We start from the raw sequence: 26,821 nt of genomic DNA, 5'->3' as shown, positions 1-26,821 counted from the left end.
TGATTCAGGCTCTGGACTGGACCCAGGAGAGCTGGTTTCTATTTCTGGCTCTGCTGTAGCCATGGCAAGTAAGAGTTGTCTGCCTGGAGCAGAGTACTAGTCTGTCTAAGATGGTCTTCTCCATCCAGCTCGTCAACCTTCCATAGCACACTGAGCTAATTGTACAGTGCTGCGTTTGGATGGAGGAATTCCTTCCTGACCTCCCTACTTTCCCCAACCTGGCTCTGAAGCATGCAGATTTTTCGTCTTTAAAATTCTATGTGATGTGGGTTGAGAACCTATCCTAATGCATACTAGACACAAGGGGGCCAAATTATGATTTCATGTGAAAACCTTAACTCTGACCCATGCTAACTTGTGACTGCTTGATTTTGCGACCTAAATGTCCTTTTCATGTAGATTTTCTTTAGTATCTAGCAGCAATACATATGAGATGAGACACCTCCTCTCCATGTTACAATCCGGTGAAATGTGGCAGGCTGAGACCCTGGAGATTGATACTCTCTTGTTTTATGCAAAGAACAGGTGCGTCTTAGGTAGCATCCATACAAGCTGCTTCCATGCATCCTCAATACATCTCACTAACTGACTGTAAACCATAGGTGCGAGGATCACGTCACTGTCATTCTATCCTTGGCCTCTCTGCTGTGACTGCCAGCCAGGAGTCAAGTGTGGTTGTAGGGTCTAAGTTCCTCTGGGAATTGGCCTGAGCACTCACCAACTCACTTCACCTAAGCCACTGAGCAGCCGTCTGCTGGTAATGCCCTTTGGGGTGTGGATTAACCCCTCCATTGCCTCAGGTTTCAGTGGGTCTGAAAGGGGCTGTCAGGTTTGGAAGGCTGGTTGCTGTGCTCGGGATTGGAACATGAGCTTCAGTGGCTGAGCATGGCCCTCCAAAAGGAAGGCAGGGGAAGCCCTGCTGCTCTCCATTAGTGTCAGACACCCGCCCGCCATGGTAATTGTGCCCTGAAGGGCGACTGCAGAATTGACTTGTAACATACAGACCCTGACAAGCTGTCGGGGACATCAAGCAGCTGCTGTGGCAGGGTCCTGTGGAAACAAACCCAAACGCTGTCTGTTATGATGTGAAAGGGGTGGGGAAAGCCTTTCAGATCAATCCCAGGCTCTGGAGGAAGCCCTCTGTCCGTGGGACTGAACATGCAGGCGCGGCAGGATGGGGAGCTAGGTTAAAGGCCCTTGGGCCAGCGCCATGGAGCTGTTGAATGTGAAGACAAACAGGACTGGGACAAACTTGATGCTGGACTCCCCTGCCCAGATGGCTTGGGGCAGACTAGCTGGGTGACTGCAGAGAACTACTGCTAGAAGGCTAAGCATGTGTGGCCCCCGTCCACCCCCCCTTTGAAGTCAATGGTAAGATTCCCATTGACTTCACTGGGCCCCTGGCACTGTACAAAACCCAGCAGTGTACCCAGTCCTTGAATCTGAACAGTGGGGCTCTCCCTGTGAGTGTTAGTGTTGTATGGCATGTAGGAATTATCCACCTGGAGCAGAGCACTAGTCTGTCTAAGATGGTCTTCTCTGTCCAGCTCGTCGACCTTCCATAGCACACCTAGCTAATTGTGCAGTGCTGCGTTTGGAAGGAGGGATTTTTTCCTGACCTCCCCACTTTCCCCAACCTGCCTCTGAAGCATGAGGACTTTTTGTCTTAGAATTCTTACTTTATTTAGATGGTGGAAGCGTGTCTACTACTTGCAATGGGGGTGGTGGTGAGAGGATGGGAGATTGCTAGGACTGCAGGGTTCTTTTCCTAGCAGTGGAACTGACTCACTGTGTGCCTCAGTTTCCCCATATGTCTAACAGACTCCATGCATACCCTAGGGTGGGCTGGAAGGTTTAATTCATTGTTGTTTGTAAAGGGTTTTGAGAACCTCCACTGGAAAGCTATGCAAGAAGCACAGGGTATTACTGCAAAAGGTAGGGGTCCCTGCGGGTGCTACTTACATTCAGATAAGGATCCCACTCTTCCTTTGAATCCCAAGCTTTTGGCTTCCTTCTCATTTGAACTCTCTGTGAGGACAAACACCTTTAGTTCCTGCAGCACTGACCATAATAAATAACGCCGCTTGCCCAGGCATATATTAATATTGACACTTTCCCTTCCGTAGCTGCATGTCCAAATATCACAAAGGCTGGATTTGTGACTCTGGGGCTTCTTTGAACGAAGTGGCTGCTCCTTCTAGCTTTTAACATTTGCTGCCCCAGGGTCCAGCCCCCCAAGGGGTTGATGGTTTCACTAAAGGAGCTGGAAGCACAGTCAGTCCTATGTTTAGGAAATGATGGGGGTGCTAGAAAGGGGGCACCAAACTGATGCCAATGCAGGGGTCCTGCATGGCTGGGTGTAGTACAGAGGCTGGTAACGGAGACTCTGGCAAAGCAGTTAACCTGGATATGCATACACTATAGGGGCACTGCTGGGACCTGCCAGGATCCTAGCCGGGTCTGCCATTGGCACCCTGCTGCCCAGTATCGGAGCCCCATTCACCACTTGTGTCTATGGCCGTATTTAGTTCAGAACGCTTCACACTCAGCCTCTCCCCCGGGAGAAGGATTTGAAGCTGAACATGGACAGATAAAGGGGCTTTATTGTGTGTTTCAAAAAGCAAGCAAGGATGCAGTGGGCTGAAGCACGGGACTGCGCGTGGACCTGCAGACACCTGCATTGGCACGGGCAGGGACGTGGGCACCAGCCTTAGCTCATGGCTTGCCATGCAGTGTGTGGGGGTGCCACAGTGCACACGTTTTTGCAAGCCCAGCCCTAATACCCCCTTTTGAAAGTCCAGCCTCTAAACCCAGGATTGCACCTGGCCACATGGACCACTGATCTGACGTGGAGGAAGGGAGTGCATGGCCCAGGCCCTGCCCGTTTGCTGCCAGTGACTGGGTTTATCACTGGGTGTTCAGCGCCCTTTCAGCTGCCATAGGACAAGGGAGGTAGCAACTGGATTAAGACCCATCACCCTCCTTTTGAGTGGGGGCCAGGGAATGGCCCCCAGCTGGTCATGACTTTCAGCCTCTACTGATCTCAGTAGCTCCGACATGCTGAGCCTGTAGTGAATCCCATTACCAATGCCCTGGGTCCAAGTGCCAGGCTATCTAAGGGAAAAGGAAGACAAGACTTCAAGTTGGCCTGGCGAAGGGCCCTGGCGGAAGTGTTGCGGAGAGAGAGGCTCCCTCGGTAGGGCCGACTAACCAGCGAGCACCCTGGTTCCTTTGTTTCCCTGTGATGTCCCATGGGGACGGCTCAGGCAGGAGGTAGGTGTGCTGAGTGATTTCAGCCATTGCCTGAGCAGTGCTGCTGCATTCTCAGCCAAGCATCTTGGGGTCCTTAGCAAAGGGGCGGGGGGGGGGGTGGATTTCCTGCCCTGCCAGCTCAGAGGAGATGGGGGGCGGTAGGAGGAGGGTAGTCTGTCAGACTGGCAGGCACCTCTCAGTCCTCCTCCAGCACGGGGCCTGCCCTTGCCAAGGGGGGGGCGGCTCTGAGCTTTGTTCCCTGGGTACACACCTGCTGCCAGCACTCTCAGTTACTGTAATTTACGAACAGGCTGGGCCCTGGGAAGCGGGGGAAAGATGAGGCCGAGGAGATGGTAGTGATGGTGCCATACCTGGAGGCTGCTGCCACTTCCTTGCCGGTGGGGCACTTGTGCTGTCTCTTGGGGAGGCAGTGTGGCCTAGGGGTGAAAGCACCAGCTGGTGAAGCGGGACAGCCCGGCTCTCTAGTCTTGGCTCTGCCACCAATCAGCCGTGTGACGGGGGGGAGACACTGAAAGGTGATTTCCACGGGTGCTGAGGGCAGCCTCTGACTCCAGCTGAACTCAGGGGGAGTGCTAGGTGCTCAGCACCTCTGCACATCCAACCTAAAGGTCTTCCTGCCTCAGTTTCTCCACCTGTACAAGAGGGACTTAACCATACATACCCAGAGCTTCGGGGCCCTCGGGCAGGAGGGGCTGGAGCAGTGCAGCATGTGAGTGTGTATTAGAACAGGCTTCACCGTCCCTTGAGAAACCGGGGCCCTTTTCGGTAACCCTGAGGCCTGCAGTCTGTAACTAGAGCTGGGTACCTATCTGTTTCCTCCCAGACCTGCGTGCCAAGTGAAACTCCCCTATTCATACTGTGGGTCTGCTGTTACAATGACAGGGGGTGGGAGGGCACCATAGATCCCCTCCTATCCCCACACCATGAGGGACACTAAGGGGGCAGCGGCCCCCCCAACTCTCAGCTGAAGGCCAGGCCGGGCCAGGCCTCAGTGCTCACTCCCCAGTGGCAGTAGGTGGGGGCTGCGTTCCCCCCAGGAGCAGACTCCTGCAGGGCTCTGCCTCCTTTGAGTCCCTTGGGGCTCTGAGAGAGGAGAGGAGTCTCCTCCTGCCCGGTGTCACCCTGGGGCTGGAGCGGGTGCTCTGAAGCCTGGTGGAAGATCTCCGAGCCTTGGCCCCGTGACAGCCCCCTGCCCCCAGGTTCCTGCTCTGCTTCCATCCAGGAGTGCACCGGGCTCCTCTCCCTCGCTCCCCTCCTCGCACTGTCTCCAGCAGCCCCCTTCCCCCCCCAGCCCGGTGCACCCCATGCCCTGCCCAGCTCAGGCTGACGGGGTGCGTGGTGGGGGCGCTGCATGGGCCCTGGGGCGAGACCAACCCCCCTCCCCCACAGTCCAGCCCCGCTGGCTTCCCGGGGTGGTGCTGGGTGTCTGTGCCCCGGGCTCTGACCCAGGGTGCCCCCCCCTTTGCTGGGCCGGGGGCTGCCGCTGAGGGCCGGCGCCCCGGCAGGAGCGGACACGCGAGGCAGCGGATCCTGCCCAGCGCTCGCAGCCCGCAGCGGCCAGTCACCCCGCGCAACAGGTGCCGCCCCGGGGCCGCGGGGAGGGGGCCCAGGGGCGGCGGATCGCGGCGCGGCGCCCCCCCCGGGCCATGGGAGCGCTCGTTCATGATCTAATCTCCCCTTTATGTTTAAGTGCGCGGCCCCGGCCATGTGCTGCTTTTGTTGGCTTTGTTGTGGCACCTCCCCCACCAACCCCGGCAACTTCCCCCTCCTGCCCCGCGGGGGTGGGCGGCTGGTGGGTTCACCCCCCCCCCCGTCCCAGATTTGCTCGGGGAGCGGGGGGGGTGTCTCTCCTTCCCCTCCCCCCCCCAGTCCGCCGGCCCAGCAGCCCGGGACGCACCGGCCCCGGTGGGTTTGGCGGCGCTCCGAGGGACGCGGGAAGCAGAGCGCGTGTTCCTCCCCCGGGGCTGGGCGCCGGCTCCCCTCCCGAGCGGCTGGGTAAGGCGGGGGGGGGTGGCTGATCAGGCAGCGGGGGTGCAAGGGGGCGCCCCCGGACCCTGCACCCCCGGGGCTCCGGGCTGGAGCTTGTTGCTGGCTGGCTCTGGGCCGCGTGTGTTTTGTCCGGATCCGGATCACGGCTGGCGGCGGCGGGGAGCGGCCGGCCCCGGAGCCGGGCAGCCCCGCAGGGTGTGCGGCCAACATGCACCTCGATGAAAAACTCTGCCGAGCGCTGGAGGACGGGCTCCTTCGTCAGGCGGCGGGGTTTGGTGGCCTGACCCCGACTGGCTGGTGTTTAGCCAAACCTGGGCCTGTTTAATCTTAAAAGGGGAAGGGGAAGCGACCTGACAAGTCTTCAAATCTGTTAAGGGCTGTTCTCAAGAGGAGGGACCAATTCATCCCCCCCCCCCTGCCCGCTGGAGGTAGGACAAGAAGTAACGGGAGGGATCTGCCTGCGGGGGAGTCAGGCTCTGGAATGGGCTCCCAAGGGAGGCTGTGGGGTCCCTGGTTTTGATTTTCAGACCCGGTTGGACAGACCCTGTGTCAGGGAGGGTCTAGGTTTACTCGGTGCTGCCTCCGCGCAGGGGGCTGGACGCCGTGACTTCTTGAGGTCCCTTTCGGCCTGGCATCTCTGTGATTTCTTGGCAGGGCTGGGAGCTCTGCAGGCTGCTGCCCGAGGTCTTATTCACTCTCCACCCCCTGGCTGGTATGATGGGGGCAAATCCGGGTTGATACCCCAGCCTAGGAGGCTGCAGTGGTTCTGGTGTGCATGTATTTTACTCTTCTCACCCCCCCGCCCCCAGCGATCTAATCTCACCTCGGGTTTCTGGAGCTGGTGGTGGAGATTAGGTTGCGCTGGGGTGGAAGGCGAAGCTGCTAAACCTTTCTCCATTTCCTATGGAGGAAGGAAGGATTAACCTGGCTGAAATTGTCTCTTGGGATCCTCACAACAATGAGACTGAGACCCACTGAGCAAAACCTGTTGAACCTCCCCGTCGTCTGCCCATCCTGCTGCTCCTAGAGACGCCTGTCGACCGGCTGCAGCTGGGTTTGTCCATAAACGATGCACGGGCCTCGTGCCCTCTGCTTGGATGGGCAAATGCAGCCTGGCTCTGAGTTGGCCAGGTTTGGGATGGACTACGGGTAAATCATGGGTGGTTGGGATTCGGGCCCCACTCTACCTGCCCCCCAAACATTCAGGGCTCAGGGTAGGGGATGACTCCTGGTGCAACACAACTCTTTTGTGTTTCCCCACATTTAATAGGGGGAGAGTGATACTTCCCTCCTTGGAGATCCTGGCTTGACACATGCGCTATGAAGGCAGAGGTGCACCCAGTCTCTGTGTGTTCACGTCACCATTAAAGATGCTGCTGCCTTCAGAAGCATCGGAGCCTTTGCTTCTCAAGCTCAGCTCTTCCCTGCCTCCTTCTCCATAGTGTTGTCACCCCTGTATTTTTGGGAACTCTGTTTCCTGGTGGCATGTGGTGTTTGGAGTTGCTTCCATCTGGTGGCTCCATGGAACACAGATGGTGCCACTGGCTGGGCTAAGAGGTTCTGCTCCAGGGTTAATCTGTGGAATGGTTCCGTGCCCCCCTAGAAAGCGCCGTTTGCTTGGCTGGGGGAATCCCTCTTCACTGGGGACCTTCCTCAGACCAGGGGCTGCCTTGGCTTTGCCTGCCCTGAAGGTCACATTGTCCACGCCACAGGAGTCAGTGGCCTGCACCTGATGAACGTGCAATGAAGCCAATAGCTGCAGCCCTCAAGTTTGTTACAGATGAGGTATGTCAGTGGGATTTGGGTGCCTTAACCCCTTAGGCTGCTTTGCGGCCAAACGGAGACTATATGTCCCAGCATGCTTGATGGAAGCAGTTTGGCCATATAGCATGCTGGGTCTTGTAGTCTCTGTGGGCCACCCTTCTGTCTTAGATTCCTCCCCCTCTCCATCCCCCTAGTACGGGAGGCCTTAGGCTTCAGAGTTTGGCTCTGGTGCGGACTTTCCCACAGTTCAGGGGTGGAGGGTGGGATGGATTCCAGGGTCTCGGATCAGCTCCTTCTGCCCTTCCAAGCTGTTGAAGGATGGACAGCTGGGAGGAATCTTTCCCCTCCGTTCTGCCCCAGCATTTCCAGCTCTGTGCTAGCCAGTGAATTTGAAGGCAGAGGGAGTATGTGCCAAACTGCGTGTCTGGGCTGGCTCTCAGAACCGAAACCCAAGCCAAGCCGGTGGGGCTGCCTGCACACACAAGCCCGCTGCAGTGATGTGTAAAGTCACTGTGACCGTTTAGAGCGGGGCCTGCCAGAGTGTTCTTACTGCCCGTCCATGCAGCCTGTTGCAGAGAGGGTTTCTTGGCTCCGAGCCAGGCTTCAGCTTTGCTTGGCTTGCCGGCCTTTGTAGAGGATGTGGTCTGGGTGAAATGGAAACGGGCACAAAACCCCTTTCATGCATGGGGGATGCCTCCGGGGAAGGCTGTCTTGTCTGTGCACATCCTGTCAGGGTGGAAGGATTTGTGACACCATGTGTTGCCTATGTGGATCCGCAAGCCCCGACAAACTCAACGGGGAGGAATGGTGCTCTGGTGGGTCAGGTGCAGGGCTCTGAGTCAGGAGGTCAGTCTTGCTGTGTGATCTTGGGCAAGTCACATCCCTGCGGTACCCCTTGTAAAGTGGGGATCATAATTCACCCTTGCCTCACAGGCTATGCCCTGCTGTTTGCCCTGTGCTTTGAGATCCTTGGATGGAAGGGAACAGCTGAGTGCCAGGGTCAGTCATTTGAGAGGGATCATTTTTCTCTATTCCCCCCTCCTCCTCTAACGCTGCAGCAGAAGCAGGACCCTATGGCTGCTTACACCGCAGCCAGGGGTATTAGTCACCATCTCCGTGTCACTGTGACCCACGCATGGCATTGTGCGGGATGTGGAGTCAGACGCAGTGTGCTGCCTCAGGGCCCGATCCTGGGTGCACTGAGCTCACAGACACGCTGGCTTCGGTGGGAGTTGAGGATGCTGCCATCTGCTCTGGTTGGTGCAAGCTGCCCAGTTTTGGGAGCCCTTCTGCCTCTCGGCTGCTAGTTGTGAGTCGCCAGACAGTCCCACCTGTCTCTTCTGGCCATTTGGCTCATGAGGCTATGCACAAAGCCTCTGTAGGCCATGCTGACTCACATCCAGGTGCTCAGAGATCCAGGAAAAGGGCAAAACCTCTTGGACTCTGCCTTTGATAAGGCCCTTGATAAATAGCAGGCAGGAAGAACAGGCGAACGCAGTAGCTAAAGTCCAGGGCTGGGAATCAAGGAAACCTGGACTCTCTTCCTGCCTTTGCCTCTGACCTCCTATGTGACTTTGGGCAAGTCACTTAAGCTTGGGATTTTCAAAGCTGCCTAAGGGGTTGAGGCACCCAAATACCATTGACATTCAGGGAGAGTGTTAACCTGTCCGTGATGAAGTTTCCTCATCTGGGAATAGGGATAATCCTTCATTAAAGGTTAGAAGCTCCATTTTTATGAGCAAAGCATGCTCGGATCCTTGGATGGAGAAGGCCACTGAAGGACAGAGTGCTCCCTGCAGGGAGGCGGGCTGGGTGCTGTCAAAGGCCCAGCAATTGCACGGCTCTGGCTGCAGAATAAATAATGGGTAATACTGAGCGTGCCAGGCGGGCTCTGCCACTGGCCAGCATGGTGCTAGAGTTATGGATGGATGGGGGCCCAACTCCACTAGGGCCCCTGTACTCCACTCTGGCAGTGTGAAGAATCATTCAGGTGGTGCAGTCAGAGCAGTGCAAAGGCCCATAGGCTCCTCCAGACAAGAGACTCCATCTCTTGGCTGAAAGAAGAAAATCCCCTCCTTTGGGACTGTGAGTTGGCCGAAATGGGCCAGCGTCTCTGAACTCTGGACATGTGAGCTGCCAGAGATGCACCTGATAACTCAAGGAGAGGGAACCTCTGAGGAGTGGAGGCTGTCACCCAGCCCTCTGCAATCCGTGAAAGTGACCAGTTGGACTGAGAGCCAGGCAGTGCTGAGTTCTTACCCCAGGGCTCACACCAGTCCCTTCCACTCTTGGGACACAGCTTTGGGTTGTAATTAGAGAAGAGCGCTAGAAGTCAGGACACCTGGGTTCTCAGGGAGAGCCCTGCCACTCACTGGCTGCCCAGTCTTGGAGCAGTCATTTCCTACCATGACTCAGTTTTCCAATGTGAGATAGTTGAGCCTTCCCTGCCTCCTGGAACACTCTGGATTAATGAGTGCGTTAAGTGACTTGAAGATGAAACATGCTATGAATGCCCATTGAACTGGGCTGTTGCAAGCATTGATCCATGCACCCTCCTTAGCGCAGATCCACCAGTCAGGAAGTGCAGCCACTTTGGCTGTCTCCCTGGGCACATTATAAGTCCAGGCTATGAGCTGGCTCCCAAGAAGCCTCTAAGCAGGTATTATCATCATCCTGTCAGTTGGTAACGGTGAGACAAGTTCTTGGGGGCATGTGGCTCAGCCTGGCTCTGAAGAGCCCCAAAGTCCATCTCTGCAGCCATGTAGAGATGTGGTGCGGAGCATCTCTTGGGGTGTGTGGTGGGGGGAGGCGGCTGTCGTGGCAAAGGCAGAGGCACCCACAGCTGAAGAGAGTGGGGTAGAACAGCGTGGAGGGGCTGCGTGCTCTTGGGAGGGCGGGTGGCAGCTGCTGAAAGTCCCAGCTGCAGAGTGGCAGATGACACACCGAGGTTTTTGTCACTGGGCTTTTCCATTGACTGCTGGGCCCTGCCCGCACGGAGCCCTGCGAAGCCTCAGATGGAGGGAGATTCTGTTTCCCCGAGGCAGGTTTCAAATGAAGCCCACTCAGTGGGGCTGGGCTTGCAACAGGCATCGCAAGGAAACAGCCCGAGTCCGGCTTGCTGGAATGCCTCGGGCAGAAATGCAGGTTGTAAAGATGCAGTACCCAGGAGAGAGCATCTCTCACACCCGCCGTCCACAGAGTTCGTTGTGCTGTGCAGGAGATAAGACTGAACATCCTGGTCCTTTCTGGCAGCGACTCCTCCATTTTACAGATGGGGAGCATGACGGCCGCTCAGAGCGGGGTTTGGGTTTGCATTCGTCAGAAGCTCAGGTGCAGTTGGTCAGTCCCCCCCTCGCCCCCCCATCCCCAGCTGCATTTGCATTTTCCAGAGGGCTGCTTTGCATGGAGGGACTGAGCAGCTTCCCAGCTGATCTCTGTGGCAATAGCAGCCAGGCCGGGGATGGGAGCCCCAGCTATGATGGGTGTGGTGTAGTAGCATGGTATTCAGATTGTGGGCAGGCCCCAAAATCTAGCACTCCCTCCTCCAGGGGAGCCTAGACTCTAGAGAGGAAAAAGGCCCCTTCGTTACATCGCGGGCTCCGTGCGGCAGGGACTATTCTGTATTTGTACAGCACCTAGCACAATGGGATCCTGGGCCGTGTCTTGGCTTGTTAATTCCCCTTGTTAATGCCTGGTGCTCTGTGGGGTTTAGTTTCTCCTCAGTTCCTCCCACATACCGAGCTCTGTCCCAATGCCGAGCCCCCCTGCTATTCCAGTCCTGGGCTCCGCACACCTGGCTCTGCTGATGCCCCTCCATCCTGACCTGTAGCTCCCCTCCGTCAGTCTCGTCCTCTTCAGTTCACACCCAGAATCCCATGCAGCATGTCCCTGGCGCTCTGGAAGCTCCGGGGGGCAGCAGGAGGTGAGGGACAGGTGATGGCTCACGGGGGCTGGCGACCCTCCTGGGGAAGGGGAGATGCAGGCTGACACCTGCTGGCCTGTGGGTCCCCTTCTGTGCCGGTCACTCCCTTCTCACCAGGAGGCAGGCAAGGTACTGTGAGGAGGCTCCAGGCTTAGGCGAGTTAATCAGGGCTCTCTGAATCATCCCTTGGGCCCTCCCTGGGCGGCAGCCGACTCCGCGTGGCTGGGCACTGCCCTGCCGGTCCCCGCGGCAGCGGCATGCTCCACTCTGTGCCACGTCACCCACACAGAGCCGGGGCGTGCTGGGCTCTGCAGAGGCATTCCTGTGAAGTGTCCAAAGCCCCTAGGCTCTGCAGCAAAGTTTGGGCTCTGGGCAGCCCAGTGGGATCAGGCAACCCTGTCCCCAGGCTCCAGTGGGGGTGGGGAGCAGAGCCGTATCTGTGCTGCTTTGGCTGTTGTGAGGGCTTATCTACACTTGCAGGCGTTACTCGCCGCAATGACAACACCAGATCAGGTAAACTGCATTGCTCCCCTGGGTCGACGCTCTCCTGCGGAACAGAAGTGGCCTTAATTGAGCTCACTTTGGAAGAGAATTAAACTAAACTGAATTAAAGCCACTTCTGTTCCACTGGAGAGCGTCCACACAGGGGGCTAATGCAGTTGAACTAACCCAGTTTCCACCCCCTCCTTTAGTTAATTCAGATTAATTTCCTCAGTGTCCCTGTCTAGACAAGGCCTTAGTTCTCCCGGGGTAGGTGGACCCCGTCCCCTCCTTTGTTCCCCAGCTGGCACATGGAGCAGCAGGTTGACACACACATGCAGTGGAGTTTGTCCTGTAAAGGCAGCGGGCCTGATGCCATGCTAGGGCAGCCCCCTAGCATGCTCTCAACAGGCTCTTGTGCCAAGCTGGCTGCTTGCCGCCCTGGCACTGGGGAGAGCTAGGAGGGCAGTGGGCTCTCCAGCGCCCTTCCCCTGGATCCTGGCAGGCATGCACAGCCCCCAGAAGAGCCTGCCCTGGAGCCCCTCATTCTAGACAGGGGACGCTCCAGTGGCTTTTTCTGGAGCGCTGCTTTCTGGATCCGCAACTGGCCTGTGAATGGGGCTGATTGTTTGCGGCAGGCTGGGTCAGAGCTGGGCTGGCGGAAGCAGTGGCGTCGAGCACCGTGTGTGGCCCCGGCTCAGCGCTGGCTGCTATGACACAGGGAGCGGGATTGCTTGGGCCAGTTCCCAGAGTCTTGCCCTGTTCCAGGGGCAGCTGGCGCTGGGTGCAGGACGGCAGCATTCCTGGGACCATCCCTAGAGACCAAAGGCCCTTAACGAGGGCTGGCGCTGATGTTCCCAAAGGGGCCGCCTGACAGCTGTGTGAGCGGCCTTAGACACAACTGACATGAATTTGCAGGTTTCAGCCAAGCTCCAAGCAGGACACTTCCCACCACACAAAAGCACTGCAGGAGTTAGCGTAATTCTGGCTGATTGACCTATGGCTTAAGAGAGGCCCAGGACTAGAATAGCTGGGGCACTGCAGGTCAGGAGTGAGGTGCATCAGCAGAGGTGCAGGGTGCACTAGCTGAGCTGTGTGGGGACGTGGGGGGTGCATTGTCAGAGCTGGAGGGAAGGTGGGGAGTGCACTGGTGGAGCTGGGGTGGGGGCTGAGGCCAGGACTGGAATATCAGGGGCTACAGGGGAGGAGTGAGGGGTACCTGCAGGGCTGTGGTGAACTCAGGCAGAGCTGCCTGCACTGGCCCGGGGGTGGGTGGGACAGGGGGAAGTTAGGTGCTGGCTCCTGCCAGGCACCCCGCCTGCACAGAGCATGAGCCAGCGCAACCAATGTGGTGCCACCTGCAGGCAGCCGCCTTGTAATGTGATAAATGCAGGCCTTGTCCGCCTGATAACCTTCCCCTCTCTGCAAGCCTCACTGGAGAGGAGCCCTGCAGCTACCACGCTCCTATTGCAGCAACACCGCAGCTTGGGTTACACTCCTGAAAGCCCCTGTTTTTCCAGCCCATGATGGGTGCGGGGGGGGGGGGGGGAGAAGAGGGAAGCTATGCTGTGCGAGCGTCCTTGGCACAGCCCCGCCCGAGTCCCTGGCCCTGAGCGCTTTGCATCTGGCAGCTAGGATTTTTAATCTGTTCAACTAGGGGAAGTGGCAGTGGGATCTGGTGGGTTGAGCTGGGAGATCTCGGCTCTATGCCCTGTTCTGCTGGCTGGGTGACCTTGACCAAGTCACTACATCTATCTGTGCCTCAGTTTCCCCAGCTTTACAGTTGTGCTAATCTGCCCCCCATGGGGATTGTGTGGACACGCTAAGAGCCTGTGTGCATGGGTTTGCCACTGCGTAGTGTCTGACTCTGTGGGCACTGCACTGGTGGGGGACTGAGTGCTGGGAGGGAACAAGGGACACAGACTGATCTTTTTGGGACCATGTGGTGTGACGAAGCATGAGCCGAGCCAACCCTCTCCAACTCCTTCCTCTCATCCTCCCCATTGGGCTGAGCCCACAGCCAGCAGAGACCTGCTCCTGGTGAAGTCCCTGTCCTGCCTCCTTGCTTCTGCCCCACAGCTAGGGTCTGTAGTACTGGCTAAAGGCAGCGTGAGCCCCAGGGCCCCGTGACTTGCTGGACCATCCAACCAATGTTTGTGGCCCCAGAGCACTGGGCAGAGAACACAGCGCCCCCTAGCGGTCCCTGTGTGCAAAGCTTAATGACCCCAACGACCCAACTCAAATGTCCCAACCTCCTGGGACACCCCGGTGCAGCTGGGCCCAGAGTTCCCCAATCAGCAGTGGCCCCTTGCTGTGGCTCCCCTTGAACACTAGCAACAAAAGCGGCTGCTAGGGCTGCACAGGCCAGCACGAGAGGGGGCAAAACCCTCAGTGCTGCCCTCTAGTAGAAAGGCCATGCATTGCTCTTCTTGCTCCTGCCAGATTGGGCTTATTCTGGGTCTCGAAGGAAACCCCGCTGCTCTCGCACCTGTGCGGAGAATCTCCTGCTTCCTGGGCCAGCTCCGCTTCCTTCCCTGAACTACGCATTTCCGAGCTTCCCCTAGACTGGATCACTTAGCGCCTAATAGTGCATCTGATTCCCAAGGCTTTTAAGTGCTTCATGCTGCGTGCAGCTCATGGTGCCTCTCTTCTTGTGCTGCCCAGGGAGCTCCCAGCGACTGCAGTTCTGTAGGTACAAATAATGACTCTCTCCTGCTCCAGTGCTCAGCACAGCCATGTCACCAGGAACAGGATTTATCCAAAGGTGCTAAAAAAAAAAAAATCTGTTTCCAATGGCCTAGTCGTAACCACATTCCTAAAACCGGGCACAAGGCAAACTCATGAGGGATCTTACAGATGTGGGGAGGTAGGCAAAGAAATGGCTCTGATCCAAAGGGGGTTGGGGCATCTCTTTATCTAAGGGCTGCCTGTTATTGTATTACTGAACCCTTCTGCATAGCTGGCCTACACTCAAAGCGGTGCTGCTTTGGGATTTAAAGAGGGATTGGACAGTTACAGCTCTTGCAGGTTCATCACAAGGCTTGTGATATTTGGTGGTGGTCTGAAAGCCCCAGCTCCTGGAGTCAGGTGATCACATGGGACTCTCGACTTCCTTTGAAAAAAATAAATAGAATGAAAGTTCCTAGTGCTCCGGGGTAAAGAGAAAAGCTTGAAAACGTGATCCCTCCCAGCTCAAAATCCAGAAGGCAAATGGAGACCCAACATTTATTTTCAAAATCTCATGATTTTGGGGCTCAGATTTATGGTTTCTGAACACTTGGGCCGCCAATGCTGCGTGGCTAACAAGATATGCAGAGTTATAACGGCAAACGCTACAAAAAGGGTTTGGGAAGCTATATAAATCCTCTGGCTTCAGGGTGTAAACCAACTTCTAACTGTTAGGGATCAGGATGAGACCTTTATGGGTGGCGGATTATCCCACATTTGCCTGCTGCGGGGCTTCTTGCACCTTTCCCTGGATCATCTGGTACTGGCGACTGCCAGAGACAGGACACTGGGTTAGATAGACTGTGGCACTGCTCCAGCTGTGCAGTTCCTGTGTTCCTAATGATAACAGCTGACTTCCAACTCTCATGGAAAGTAGGCCATGTTTGTAAGATGCGGGACTGTGGCTCTGTAAAGGCTTGAGAGTCCTGGTAGGTTAACGAAGTGAACGTGAGCTCCCAATGCAGGGCCGTAGCTGAGCGGGCAAACGTGATCGTTGGATGTTTAATCAGGGACATATTGAATCGGGGCGATATTACCTCACTGTGTGGTGTTACTGACTTCTAAGTGCAGCTCTGGTGTCTACGCTTCAAAAACAATGCTGAAAAATTGGAGAGGGTGCAGAAAAGAGCTCCCAGAACGACTGGTGGGTTAATCTGCTTATTGGACAGAAGGTTCAGAGGCGACTTGATTGTAGTCTCCAAGTATTCCATGGGGAAGAGATTTCTCATAGTAGCCACCTCTTCAGTCTTGCACACAAAGGTCTAGCTAGACAAACAGACTGGAAATAAGGTGTGAGGGGAATTACACACTGGAACATCTACCAGTGGGTGGGGTGGGTTCTTCATGTGGTCTTTCACAGAGCACTCAGCCATGTTCTGGGCTTGGTGCTGGAACGATGGAGCGAGTTCCTCTAGCCCACCAGTTTTCAACCTTTCTTTTATTGCAGACCCCTAAACAATTTCAAATGGAGACAAGGACCCCTTTGGAAATCTTGGCCCATAGGTTGAAAGTCACTGTTCTGGGGTAATGCCAACCTTTTGCGGACTCCTTAGACACAGTCTGAGGACCCCCCCACCAGTCCATGCACCACAGGTTGAAAACCGCTGCTCTAGACAGAAGGTCAGACTAGATGATGGCCCCTTTTAGCCTTGAAAATCAGTAACCATTATTTGAGGTATTACTCCCCTCCCCACAAGATTACTGCTGGAGAAACTGAGGCACAGAACTCTGACAGAGCCAGGAATAGAATGTAGGTCTGCTGAGCCCCAGTCTAGTGCCCTGTCCGCTAGCTAGACCATGCTGTCTTTGTTTTTTGTAGTGAAGACACTTTCTCCGTCCACCCCCACAGTTTGATTCAGCCATGTCCACCCAGACCCAAATTGTGCAGCACTACAGTAGATTGGCTGGGAGGTAGAAAGCCCCCTCCACTTGTTTCCTTGGCGACCTGGCCGAGGCCCCCAATCTGGTGTAATTCACCAGAGTGCTGACTCAGCAAACTGGGATCCTGCCCCATGCATGCTCCCAGAGCTGAGCAAGCCTACTGAGGGGGACGGCTCAGCCCTGGGGGACCAGTGTGGGTCCTGCCTGTCCCCAGCGCCCTATAGCCACCTGCCCCGTGGGCACCTCCCCCTTCTCGCCCATCCCATGGGCATACCGCACCTTGCCTGTCCCAGGGGTACCCCTTTGCCTGCTCCATTAGCACCTCCCCCTCTCTCTAATCTGCCCTTTGGGCACCTTCCCTACCCCCTCACCAGTCCCATAGGCAACTTCTGGCCCAGGAGTATCTGCCCCACTTCATTGCCGGCCCCCTGGGGGCATCTCCCCACTCCAATTCCCTCACGCATGGCAAAACCGTGAGACAGAAGCCATGCACATGGGTGTCAAGATTTCAGCTACTTCCTGGGCTCCAGTAAAAAGGCTCCTGAACTCCTGCCATTGTCTTCTCGGCCAGAGTTGCTCATCCCCTCCCCTGTGATCTTCCTCCAGGCCTGCCAGAAATAGGAATGCTCTCTGCACCCCCTGCATGGGAGCTTTCCAGTTGGTTAGCATGGAAATGCCCTGCCCTGGCATGCACAGCCGCTCTGCCAGCAGCTCTCCAGCTGATTGCACTACCCACTATCCCCTTGCTCACAGCATACTGGGCACCAATTTTGCAGGAAGGCTCCTGGATTTGAATGCATTACTATGTTGTGAACATTGTGGAGGGAAGCTGGGCAAGGGGCAGCTGAGGCTTTCAGTGCCCGGGAGGTGTGGGAAGCAGTCTGGGATTGTTGGATGTTTCTGCTAAAATGATCAGCGGTTAAATAGTTAACAGTCTTGGGCCTTTACGTGCCATCATTAGGTTTCAGTGTTAACACCCACTGAGCTGAGTGGGGCCGTTGCTGTCTGGCTGCAGACTCAGGCAGACGCCGCTGCGTTCGTTACGCATGCTTCATGTTTTCAAGGTTTCCGTCACAACTTGAAGGACTAGCGCTGGGTTCCGAGCCGCAGGCTCTGGATCTCCGGGGGCAGGCAGATTCCCCCCTGGCTCCTCAGGGCAGAGATGTGGGCCCAACACCAAGCCACCTCCCCTCCCCGGTGGTGCTGGCCCCGGGCTGGACCCAGGCTGGCTGTCGGTGTCTGGGGCTAAGTCACAGGTTGCTGAGTTTTTGGGGGCAGTGAGGAGGGGAAGGAGCCCTTCTCTGTGTCCTGTGCAGAGCTGCTGGGACACCACGGGACCAGCACCCTCACACTCCACGTCCTGCACCTTCTGTGGGGAACAATGGAGACGTTTCCCCCTGCCCCGCTGACAACAATGGGAGCTGCCAGTCTGGCCCCAGGTCAGTGTCTGTCTGCCCGGCCTATGTCCCTGTCTGGGTTTTAATTCCCCAAGCCCCGCTGCAGCCAGGGGCGGGGGCAGGGCTCTGGTAGCAGCAGTAGCATCTAATCTCCTGCCCTGACTGAGAGGTTTATAATCTCTTAAAGTAATTAACCAGGTGCAGCCATGTGGAGTTCCCCAACGCCCAGGCACTGCCTCCCCCAAGCCCCGGGCAGAGTCTCTGCTTAGGGAGCGAAGATCCAAAGGGCTGTGGAGAGTTCCCCTGGCGCGTACCCAGGGGAGCTGCATGGGCAACCCCCCTTGCCCCACACCCAGGGCCCTGCGTCCTGGATTAATTTCATGCCCTATGTATCCTGGCTCACATGTGAGCTCCCTGTGCCCAGAGCCCCCCCTGCTCCGGTGTTTGTGGAGGTGGCACGGACCGCCCCATTTAACCTCCGCTCCTATCCTGGCTGCCAGATGAACCTGCCAGGGTCTGGCACGGGTGGCCAACAAACATACTGAGGTGTGCGTCTGTGAGGAGCAGCAACACAACCCCACAGCTGGGCAGCCGCCTTAGATGGCACACTGGGGGCTCTTCCTTGCCACCGGGCAGTCGTGTACAGCACCTGCGACCACAGGGCTTTGTTATAGCCGGCAGGGTGCCAGCCCCACACGGCGCGCCTAACGCACTCGGTAATACCAGGGTGTGTTGCAGGTATTAGCCTGCATTCGACGCTCCCCGCGCAGATGGTGTGTGTTTAATCTGCGGATTAACAGAGCCATGTACCTCGCTGTAAATCTGGCTTTAGATGGCAGGCGGGAGCTGAGAACAAGCCCGTTAAGCTGTCGCTGGTGCGTGAAGGGGGAGATTGTGTCTTAATGCCTTAGCGTTGAGATCTCGTCTCGCTGTGTGTGTGCAAAGGTGTACGTGGGGTAGCAATGTGTGTGTGCGTTATGAGGGGTATTTGCGGTAGCGGTGCTAGGGATAGGCATTTCTGCCGGACCGGTGCATGTACAGCCCCTGCCTTGTTCTTTCATCTCCACGGGAAGTACGTGCTTCTCCCTGGTGCCTGCAGAGGCTCCTGATGGGATGGGTCCAGCCAGGAGGTGGGGAGGGGGGGCAGGAATCCTGCAGCAAAGCACTGCTGGCTGCCACCCAAGCTGGAGTCAAAGGTAACGTGAATGGCTGGGCTTTTTCTGGTCCTTTGATCTTTACGGTGTCAGGGCTGGCGTGTGTTCAGGGGCTGGGTTGGCTGGAACCCCAGAGCTGAATGTCCCCCAAGTGTAAGGGTCTGAAACCCAAACTTCCAGGGAGCTGCCTGCCGGGGCAGTTACTGGCATCAGTGGGAGTTGCACCCATACAGGGCCGAGATGCCACGTTTCAGGCTCTCACACTCCCAGGTCGCTCTTGAGGGTGTCGGCTTGGTGAGTGGGTTTGGAAAGTGTGAGGGGTGGTGACGGGAGAGCAGAGGGACTGTGCCATGAAAGAAGACCATGGTGCACGGTGTGATGGCAGGGGGCTGAACCATGAGATGATGCTGGTGTGGCCTGGGCCCGGAGCAGGAAATCTGTAGAACTCACCTCTTGCAATATCCCACTTGGTTTGGGGAGGGGGTGGCCTCGGGACTGTACTGCCCCATCCAGCCTCCTGGGGCACCTCCAGCTCCCCTGCCGGAGCCCAGGTACTGGGAGGGCACCTGACTGAAGAGAGCTAGGGAAGAGGGATTGCTCCATTGTGCCAGGCATCCTCCCTGGCCGCTGGCTCTGGCCTGCCCAGCTGGCACTGTGTGGAAGGAAGTGGGGCTGTTTCAGGGTCTGGATCTGAATCCTGCTGCTCAGGTTCCTTCCCAGTGCTGATGGGGCCCTAGCGAGAGAGCGGCTGTTAGCCAAGAGCATGGGCCTTTGGTCACCCCCGTCAGAGCCCTGGAGGCTTCTCTGCTGGCTTTACATCCTGTCCCTGGGTTGGGTTGTGGCCCCTGGGGCCTGATTCGAGTGGACTGGCCCTCAGGGTGCCAGCACAGACACCTCTCTGTCTAGCGTTGGCCTGCAGCGTTCCCGCCCTGGCTGCAGGCCTGCAGGGAGCTCTGATTGCCACCTGCTAAGGGGTATGGGGCATGGACTGAGGGCCCTCTGCCAATGCACCCCCACCAGGGGTCCTGTTGCTGGCCTGGGACTGAGCCATGATTGTTCCCACTGCAGAAGGGAGATGCGCTGAGCACTGCAGGGCCTCTCTGTGCCCTTAGCAGAATCTGTTCAGGCCTCTCCTTCAGGGCACAGTTGATTCTTCAAACAGAAAGGTCTCATAAGGTAACAATGAGCCGTTCCCTGTCCAGGGCAGGCAGCTGGGCCCCAGGCCTTTCCACTTGGGTCTCTCCCACTGCTTTAGGACCTGCCAATGGATCCCCCCTGCTTCCTGCAGCCCTGTCTTCGGCTGAGCTCTTTCAGCGGGTAAAGCAACCCTCTGACCCCTTCCCAGCTTGGTCAGATAATCCCCTCTCCCAGGTTCAAACACCTCTCCTAGGGGCTCTGCCTCCGCCCAGGGCTGGCTGGCCCCTGGCCCTTACCGGGGCAGAGCACTCAGTCACACGACCCTGCAGTGACAGAACAGTGTGCACGGCCCAGAGCTAAGGAGCATCCCACCAATGCCATCCCAGCGTGTGGGCGAGGACGGGCGTCCTGCACGTGTAACCTTGGTCTCTTCTTGCTCTGCAGCTCAGCATCCCGCTGCCGGTGCTGTGCTGAGCCGAGCTGGGAAGAACCCGCAGCCGGGGGGATTTGAGTGCCCCAGCTGTAATCCTCGCGCCACACTCGGCGTTCCGCCTTTTGGAAGCCCCAATTAATCATTATTAATTTAATCCAGCGTGACTTGCAGGCGTTCTGACAAGACGAGCTGCCACCTCTGCCACCTACTCAGGGGCAACCTTATCAGGAGTCACTGGTTTCATCAGAACGTGCACCTGGGCCCTAATGAATTTCCTGTCTGTCCAATTTGCTGAGTGGCTGTCATCGCCGAGTGAGGCGTTCAGGGATCCCGCTGTGGCGGCCGAGAAGAGCTGGGGGCGATGGAGTGGTTTTGGGTGAGGGGGGCAAATGGACTTTCCCGGCAGCTCTGTGTGAGGCTTGCACCACAGTGGAGCTATAGTCCCAATGCCAGACCCCAGTTGCACCTGGAATTGCATCACGATTGCCATGCTTTGCTAGGCTTCCCGGTGAGAGGATGTGTTGAACCCTTGGTCCACATGGCTGGGCTCTATCACCCTTCCCCTGGAGATCTCCAAGCCCTTGGCAAGGAGTGGTAGCCTCATCTCTGTTGTACTGGTGGGGAAACTGAGGCACGGGGTGGTTTGGTGACATGCCCAAGGGCCTGCAGTGAAAGCGGCAGCAGTGCCGGGAGTATCGTTGGCGTTAGCGGTTGGGATCGGGGCCCTCTTGTGCTAGACGCTGGGTGAACGTGGACAGAGATGCAGCCCTCCCCACACAGAGCTGCTTGCCATCTGATTGCGAGGCCAGGCGGGGGTGATGAGCGGAAGGAGGAAGCGGGGCGGGAGGCCGAGGGGACTGAGGGTGGGATCAGGAGGTACACGGACCCCGTTACCCAGCAGGATGGTTTGGAACCATAGGAAAATGTGAAATCTGCTCCAAAGCAGCCAGCACTGGTGGGCTGGTCCCTGCCAGGCCTGCCAGCGTGCATGGCTCTTGAGGAGGCCATGGAAAGGAGAGGCTTGGGGGACTAATTCCAGGATGGGTGGGCAGGATGGGAGGAAGACCCCTGCTTTCCTAAGGCCCTATCCCCTGGGCCATGACGCCTGCTGGGCCAGTGTGGGTGGCTGAACCAGGATTTCAGCTGCTGGCATCTTGCCCCCTAAGGGAGGGATTTATCTGGATAGAGCACAGCCCAGTGGGCCAGACTGAGCCTTGGGCTGCTGGTCATATGCCTCGGTTTACCGCTTGACATCGCAGGGCAGTGGTGTTGTGCGGGCGCCAGGCTGCATGGCCCCTTGCATTGGGCTGGGCACTCGAGCCCGGCACCCTTGGCTTTAGACGCAGGCAGTTTCAGGGCAGAGGCATCAGGTGTGTATCTGGGAGGCAAGGGAGGGAGCGCTGCATGAACATGAGATGCAAGAGTGGCGTTTGGGACGGGGAGGGGGGATTTTCCAGCATAAAAACCCCCCTTTGATCAGAACTCGGAGCGGCGCCTCCAACCACTCTCCCGCCCTTCCTGTCTTGCCTCGGTTGCTAGCTCGCACGCTGGACACGCTGCTTGGCTTTCACAGAGTGTGCGTTTGGGGGGGGGCGGGGTGCGGTCTCACCCTCTGACCATCACCCAGCACCAGCTCTGCTCCCAGTCAGCCTATCAGGCTGTTGGTTGGGCAGGCGCCTGAGGTATTAAATGCGGCGAGGAGACCAGCTCTCCTCCAGATGACTTTGCCAGAGATCCCCGTGCAGGTTGCATTCTGGCTGCTGGGCTCTCCTGGTCTGGGGTTCCCAGCCTTTGCAGGTATCTGTGCTGATTTACCCAGCTAAGACCTCTGCTGTGCCAGCCAGCACTCCCTGCCTGTCACCCCGCCAGCGCTGTGCCAGGTTCCAGCGTGCACAACTGAAGGGAATGGCACAGAAGCCCATCGTCAAGGTAGGGAGAGCCCGAAGTCCAGTGCTGCCCTGTGCAGGGGAGCGACGTGCCAGCACTTCCCTGCGGGCCCATCAGCTCCAGCTGCATTTAGGTTGGCATCTTTGCTGTATCAAGGGATTAGCCCCTCTAGTTGCAGAGGGATCCTTTCACATGCGGCTGATGCTGTCTTCTGTGAGCAACCAGCAGCAGTGGGGGAAGGCTAGTGATACAGGAGTGTAGGCCGGCGAGACAGGCACAAAGGGGCATTCAGAGCTGGCAGGGATGATGATGTATAATACTGGAAAGAGGGCAGGTGCTGCCCACAAGGGCCAGCCACCGGAAACACTGACTCTGAGTGTCATTCAGCTCAGTGGCGCTCAATGGCCCAATTTATCCCAAGGGTGATGTTAACTCTGAAACCTACTGATGAAAAAGTCAGCCGATGGGTGGTGGTAACTTTTTCACTTACAGTTACTTTTTAGCAGAAATTTTCGCTGTGTGGGGCTTGTGAGAGGTGTATGGGGTTGGATGCAGAGCTTGAGTGGAGCAGCAGCAGCTGGTAGTGGGTGTGCCAGGCTGTGAGATGGAAGAGGGAACACCGCAGGGCAAGGTGGTCGGCTGTGATGTGTTTGTGGGGGGAATGCATGCTCAGTCCTTCTCCTTGGCATCTCTCCTTTGGTGATCACCCCCATAATGAAGGAGAGGGGGGAGATCCCCTTGAGATCAGGACAAGGTGGCAGACGGTTCAGAGCGAGACCCCTGCAGGGCCCATATGCCTGCCAGACGCCAGCAGAAAGGTAGCCACGATGGGAGGCTTCAATGTTATCAGCCAGATTGTATCTGAAATTGGTGTCGCTCCTTTCGGTTACACGAGCTGAAAGCCAACATCTTAGCCCAGGGGAAAGCCAGCCCAGGCCCCTAGCTGCTAGCCCTGCTTGGACCCTGCTCCTGGGCAGCTGTGGTGGGTCACTCAACAGCACCCCCTTGTGGCTGTGGGGCCTGGCATCTGGGCCTTGGGCAGAGGGAGATGGGTGGGGTGAGAATGGAGCGTGGTCTCTGCCAGACCCGGCTGTGGATGCCAGGGCCCCTGGAACGGGGAGCAGGGAGACGGAGGCAGCGAGCTAAACTCTGGGGGCTGAGCCCTGTGGGCTCCTGATTGGAATACAAGAGTTGGAGAGGACCGGCTCGAGGCACCAGCAAAGCAAGCCCTGGGGTGGCACAATTCCAGGGACAGCATTCCGGCGTTTTTTTTTTTGCTTGGGCACTTGCGCTCTCGGAGCTTGGGGCGGCAAATTTTATGCTTGGAGCGGCAAAAAACCGAGAACCTAGAACCGGCCCTGGAGTTGGAGCCTCTGGACTCCTCTGGGGAACATGGACCCGGAGATTCCAGGATCTTGGGAGAGTCTGGAGCCCGGCTCTGCACCAGCCCTTCTGCTGGCCCCCTAGTGCCAAAGCAGAGCTCTCCAAGCCAGGCCTGCCCTGCCCTCTATGGGGCAGCGTCCCTCTATGGGCTGCTCCCGCCTGCGCCTGTGGGGGAGCAGCCTCTTCTCAGTGCTGATGCTGCGGGTTTGGCGTGGCCTGTGCTAGCAGCAGCTGGGGATCTGGTGGGCAAATCCCTGCTCCTCCTCCACTCTGCAGCTCCCCCTACTCCTGCCCTGGCCCCCTACGCTGGGTACCTGGCCCGCCGGTTTCAGTGCTGGGTGTCCGTGGGGGGTTGCCCACACAGGTGGCACCGGTGCCCTGCCCTGTGGTGGGTTTGGATGATACTTTTGCTGGAGCCCGTGCCAGCCTATTTCATCTGCAGCCAGCTGCCCAGGCCCTAAACGCTGACTTGAGAGATGCCGCAGGGAGTGGAGCTGGAGCCTGTCCAAATGGCTCCCTCCCTGTGACCTGGGCCAAAGAGCCAGTCTGACTACTGCCCAGGAACCCCCTGCCCTGCCCTGCCGCTCCCCTCGTCCCTGGCATCTGGGGCTTTGGTCAGCCCTGCTCTCTGTTTCCCTCTCCTGTGTCCCCTTGTCCCACAAGCCCGGCTCAGGAGGTCTGGATGGGGCTCCCTTCCCTCCCCACTGGCTGCGCTCTTTAAGCCTGCCAAGCACTGGGAGCAGGTGCAGCTGGGCGCTGGGTGCAGGTGCTCAGCGGAGAATAAATGAACCCCAGAAGGGGCACTGCAGCCTGGGCACCTGGGGGTCAGGGTGCTGTTGCTTGGTGCTGCAATGCAGGCGGGGGGACACTGCAGCTTGGGTGCCATCGTGTGGGCCAGGCAGGGGCAGCGGGGCCCAGAAAGGCTGTTACTGGGTGAGCACGTACATACATGGACTCGGTCCTTGTTTGTTGCCCTGCCCCTGGCATCTGGGGCGGCTGCTGCTGCTGCGGAGCTGGGTGGAGGTGTTGTCTGTGGTGGGGGCGCACCCAGCATGATGTACGAGTTCTCTGGAAGTCCCCGTGCTGGGTGCGCGGGGTGCCCGGCGCTGCCAGGAAACTGGGCCACCTTACGGTGTCTGCCTGGCTGGTGGGCGGGGTGAGATCAGGGAGCCAGGTCGCTGCCTCCCTGCGGCCCCACCCTGCCAGGCTGTGCTGAGTGGAGCCGGAGATGCAGGCAGCTCCCAGCAGTGGGGAATTTCCACCCGCAGCAGTGGGGCCCCTAGCGCTCAGAGCGCCAGTGGGATCCGCGTGCCGCAGGTGGAGTGCTCGGCTGGGAGCTGCCTTCCTCCCTCAGATAAGCTGATCCCAGGGCTGACACTGGCCGCCTCGGTCACCTTGGTCAAGGTGCTTAAGGGTCTCCGTGCCTGGGCAGGGTCAATGATGCTCTGCTTCATGGGTGTGTGTGTGTGTGAGAGAGAGAGAGAGAGACAGAGGGAGAGAGAGCTTAACTGATGTTTGCAAAGGCTGGTTCTAGCCATTGCTTTTTCGTCCTGGTGGTTCCTGGCCCAGCCCCAAGCCCTGACCTATGCTCGTGGCGGCCAGGGCAGGGCTTGGCTGCCGCTGTGCAGTGAGCTGTGCGGTGGCTGGGTTTGGCTGCCCCGTATCGGGGCTTTTTCCCTTTATCCTGCTGAGATCACTGGGCGCCACCGGCTGGCGTGAGTCAGGCCATTGGGGGTGAAACGCCCTTGCAAAGCCGCTTTGTGCAGCCAGTTTCCCCCTCGCCTCGCGTCCAAGCGGAGTCCGGAGCTTGGCTCTTGGCACTGCAGTGTTTATGTGGATGGCTGGAGCTGTTATGGGTGCCTCTTGCTGCCTGTGCCACCTGCGTGTCCCTGCCCCTTGCCCCTCCTTGTCAGCCAAAGAGAGTGGCAATTCTTAGCCCCGCCAGAGGCCCTGCCAGCACAGCAAGCAGCCTGTAGGGGGTGCTGCTGGGCTTTCAACAGCCCCTCCAAAGAGTTGATTGATGGTGTGTTTCACCCCTGAGACAGGGGCAGGGCGCCAGGCTGACAAGATGTCCCGATTTTATAGGGACAGTCCCGATATTTGGGGCTTTTTCTTATCTAGGTGCCAATTACCCCCCATCCCCATCCTGATTTTTCACAATTGCTGTCTGGTCACCCTACAGGGCGCACTGGGCCTGGGAAGGGCTGGCTGATGTGCGTTCCCGATGGGATGGTCTGTGGGGGGCTTGGGGAAGCCCTCTGGGTAGGTGCTATAAGAGGGCACAGCTGTTTTCTGGTTTAATTTGTCCTTGGCTGCTAACGGGGCTGTTTTGGTGTCCTTCCCTGGCACAGCCTGTCGCATCAAGGAGAAGGAAACGCAAACTTCGAAACGGGTGGGGCCAAACCCATCCCTGGGATCTGGGCCTTCCTGCACCCGGGCCTGGTGCAGGCCAGGATTTGCAAACCCTCTGCGGCCCAGGTCCTCAGCTGGTGCCAATCAGCATGGTGTCATTGAAATGAGTGGGGAGATGCTGCTGTGCACCCCTCCCCCATCTCCCTCTCAATGGGACCCCAGCCTGGGGTATGCCAGCCTCCTGGAGCACAGCCCTTAGACTCGAACGTGCCCATGTCCAGATCTCCGGGACAGCATGCTCCTCTTTCACAGATCCTCCCTGACACCTACCTTTACTCCATCACCATTAGACTGAGCGCTGCACAACCCTGTGTGCGTCCCACTAGCACAAGCCAGCTGCAGTAAGGAAATCCTCGGGGACCCTGCCCCATATCGGCTGGTGACAGAGGCGAGCGGGTTGCTGTGTACACACCCCCACCCCCAGACAGTGCATTGCAGCTCTAAATAGAACGATCCAAGGCAGCTGTGTAAAGGGAGGCTGCGATCCTGTTGGAGGCTTCTGGGGATGACGTAATGCCTTAGAGCCATGCTCCAGGGGTTTGTCCTAGAAGCACAGAGCTGACATCCATCAAGCCCGGTCCTGGCTCCTTCAGAGGCTGGCACCGGGTGCTTATGAGGAAGGTGCAACTAAGCTTTGGCAGGGGCCATCGCGCCCTGCTCTGCAGCTCTGCACATGTCTGCCTCTTCCACCCCGGGAACTGAAAATCTGTCTGCAGGGACATTTGGGTTTTGTCCTGGGTGCTGCTAACATTTGCTTGTAACGTTTAGCAACGAAAGGTGACTGAGCAGTTTCTCTCAGCAGAACAGGGTGGTGTAAAGATCTAGGTAGGTGTCTGGTTCGGAGCCTGGGTTCAAATGCTGCCCAGGGTTGGTTTCGCCTTCCAACCTCAAGGACGAGGAGGTGAACTCCAGGCAGGCTTGCATGGGTGTCCATCAGGTGAGAGCAGGATGGATGCATGGTGAGGGTCTGATTCGTCATGCA

At 57.7% G+C, this 26,821-nt stretch overlaps 1 protein-coding gene across 5 annotated transcripts in view; it reads left to right on the top strand.

Annotated features, from left to right (window-relative positions):
• The window catches only part of GSE1 (Gse1 coiled-coil protein), a 359,568-nt gene that overhangs the window by 67,725 nt on the left and 265,022 nt on the right, over positions 1–26,821 (top strand). Inside the window, exon 1 of one of the 5 annotated variants that reach the window (XM_043495421.1) lies at positions 21,871–22,086. The exons of 3 other annotated variants lie outside the window; for them this stretch is intronic. In XM_043495421.1, coding sequence (XP_043351356.1) covers positions 22,063–22,086 — 24 coding nt within the window. In that variant the 5' untranslated portion in view covers positions 21,871–22,062. Of the gene's footprint in view, positions 1–21,870; positions 22,087–26,821 lie in introns of those variants that run through there. One more of the 5 variants, XM_043495420.1, reaches the window with a different exon arrangement.

This window comes from Dermochelys coriacea, chromosome 12, assembly GCF_009764565.3.
Source record: "Dermochelys coriacea isolate rDerCor1 chromosome 12, rDerCor1.pri.v4, whole genome shotgun sequence".
Lineage (NCBI taxonomy): Eukaryota > Metazoa > Chordata > Testudines > Dermochelyidae > Dermochelys > Dermochelys coriacea.
This window is presented reverse-complemented; position numbering and strand designations above follow the sequence as displayed.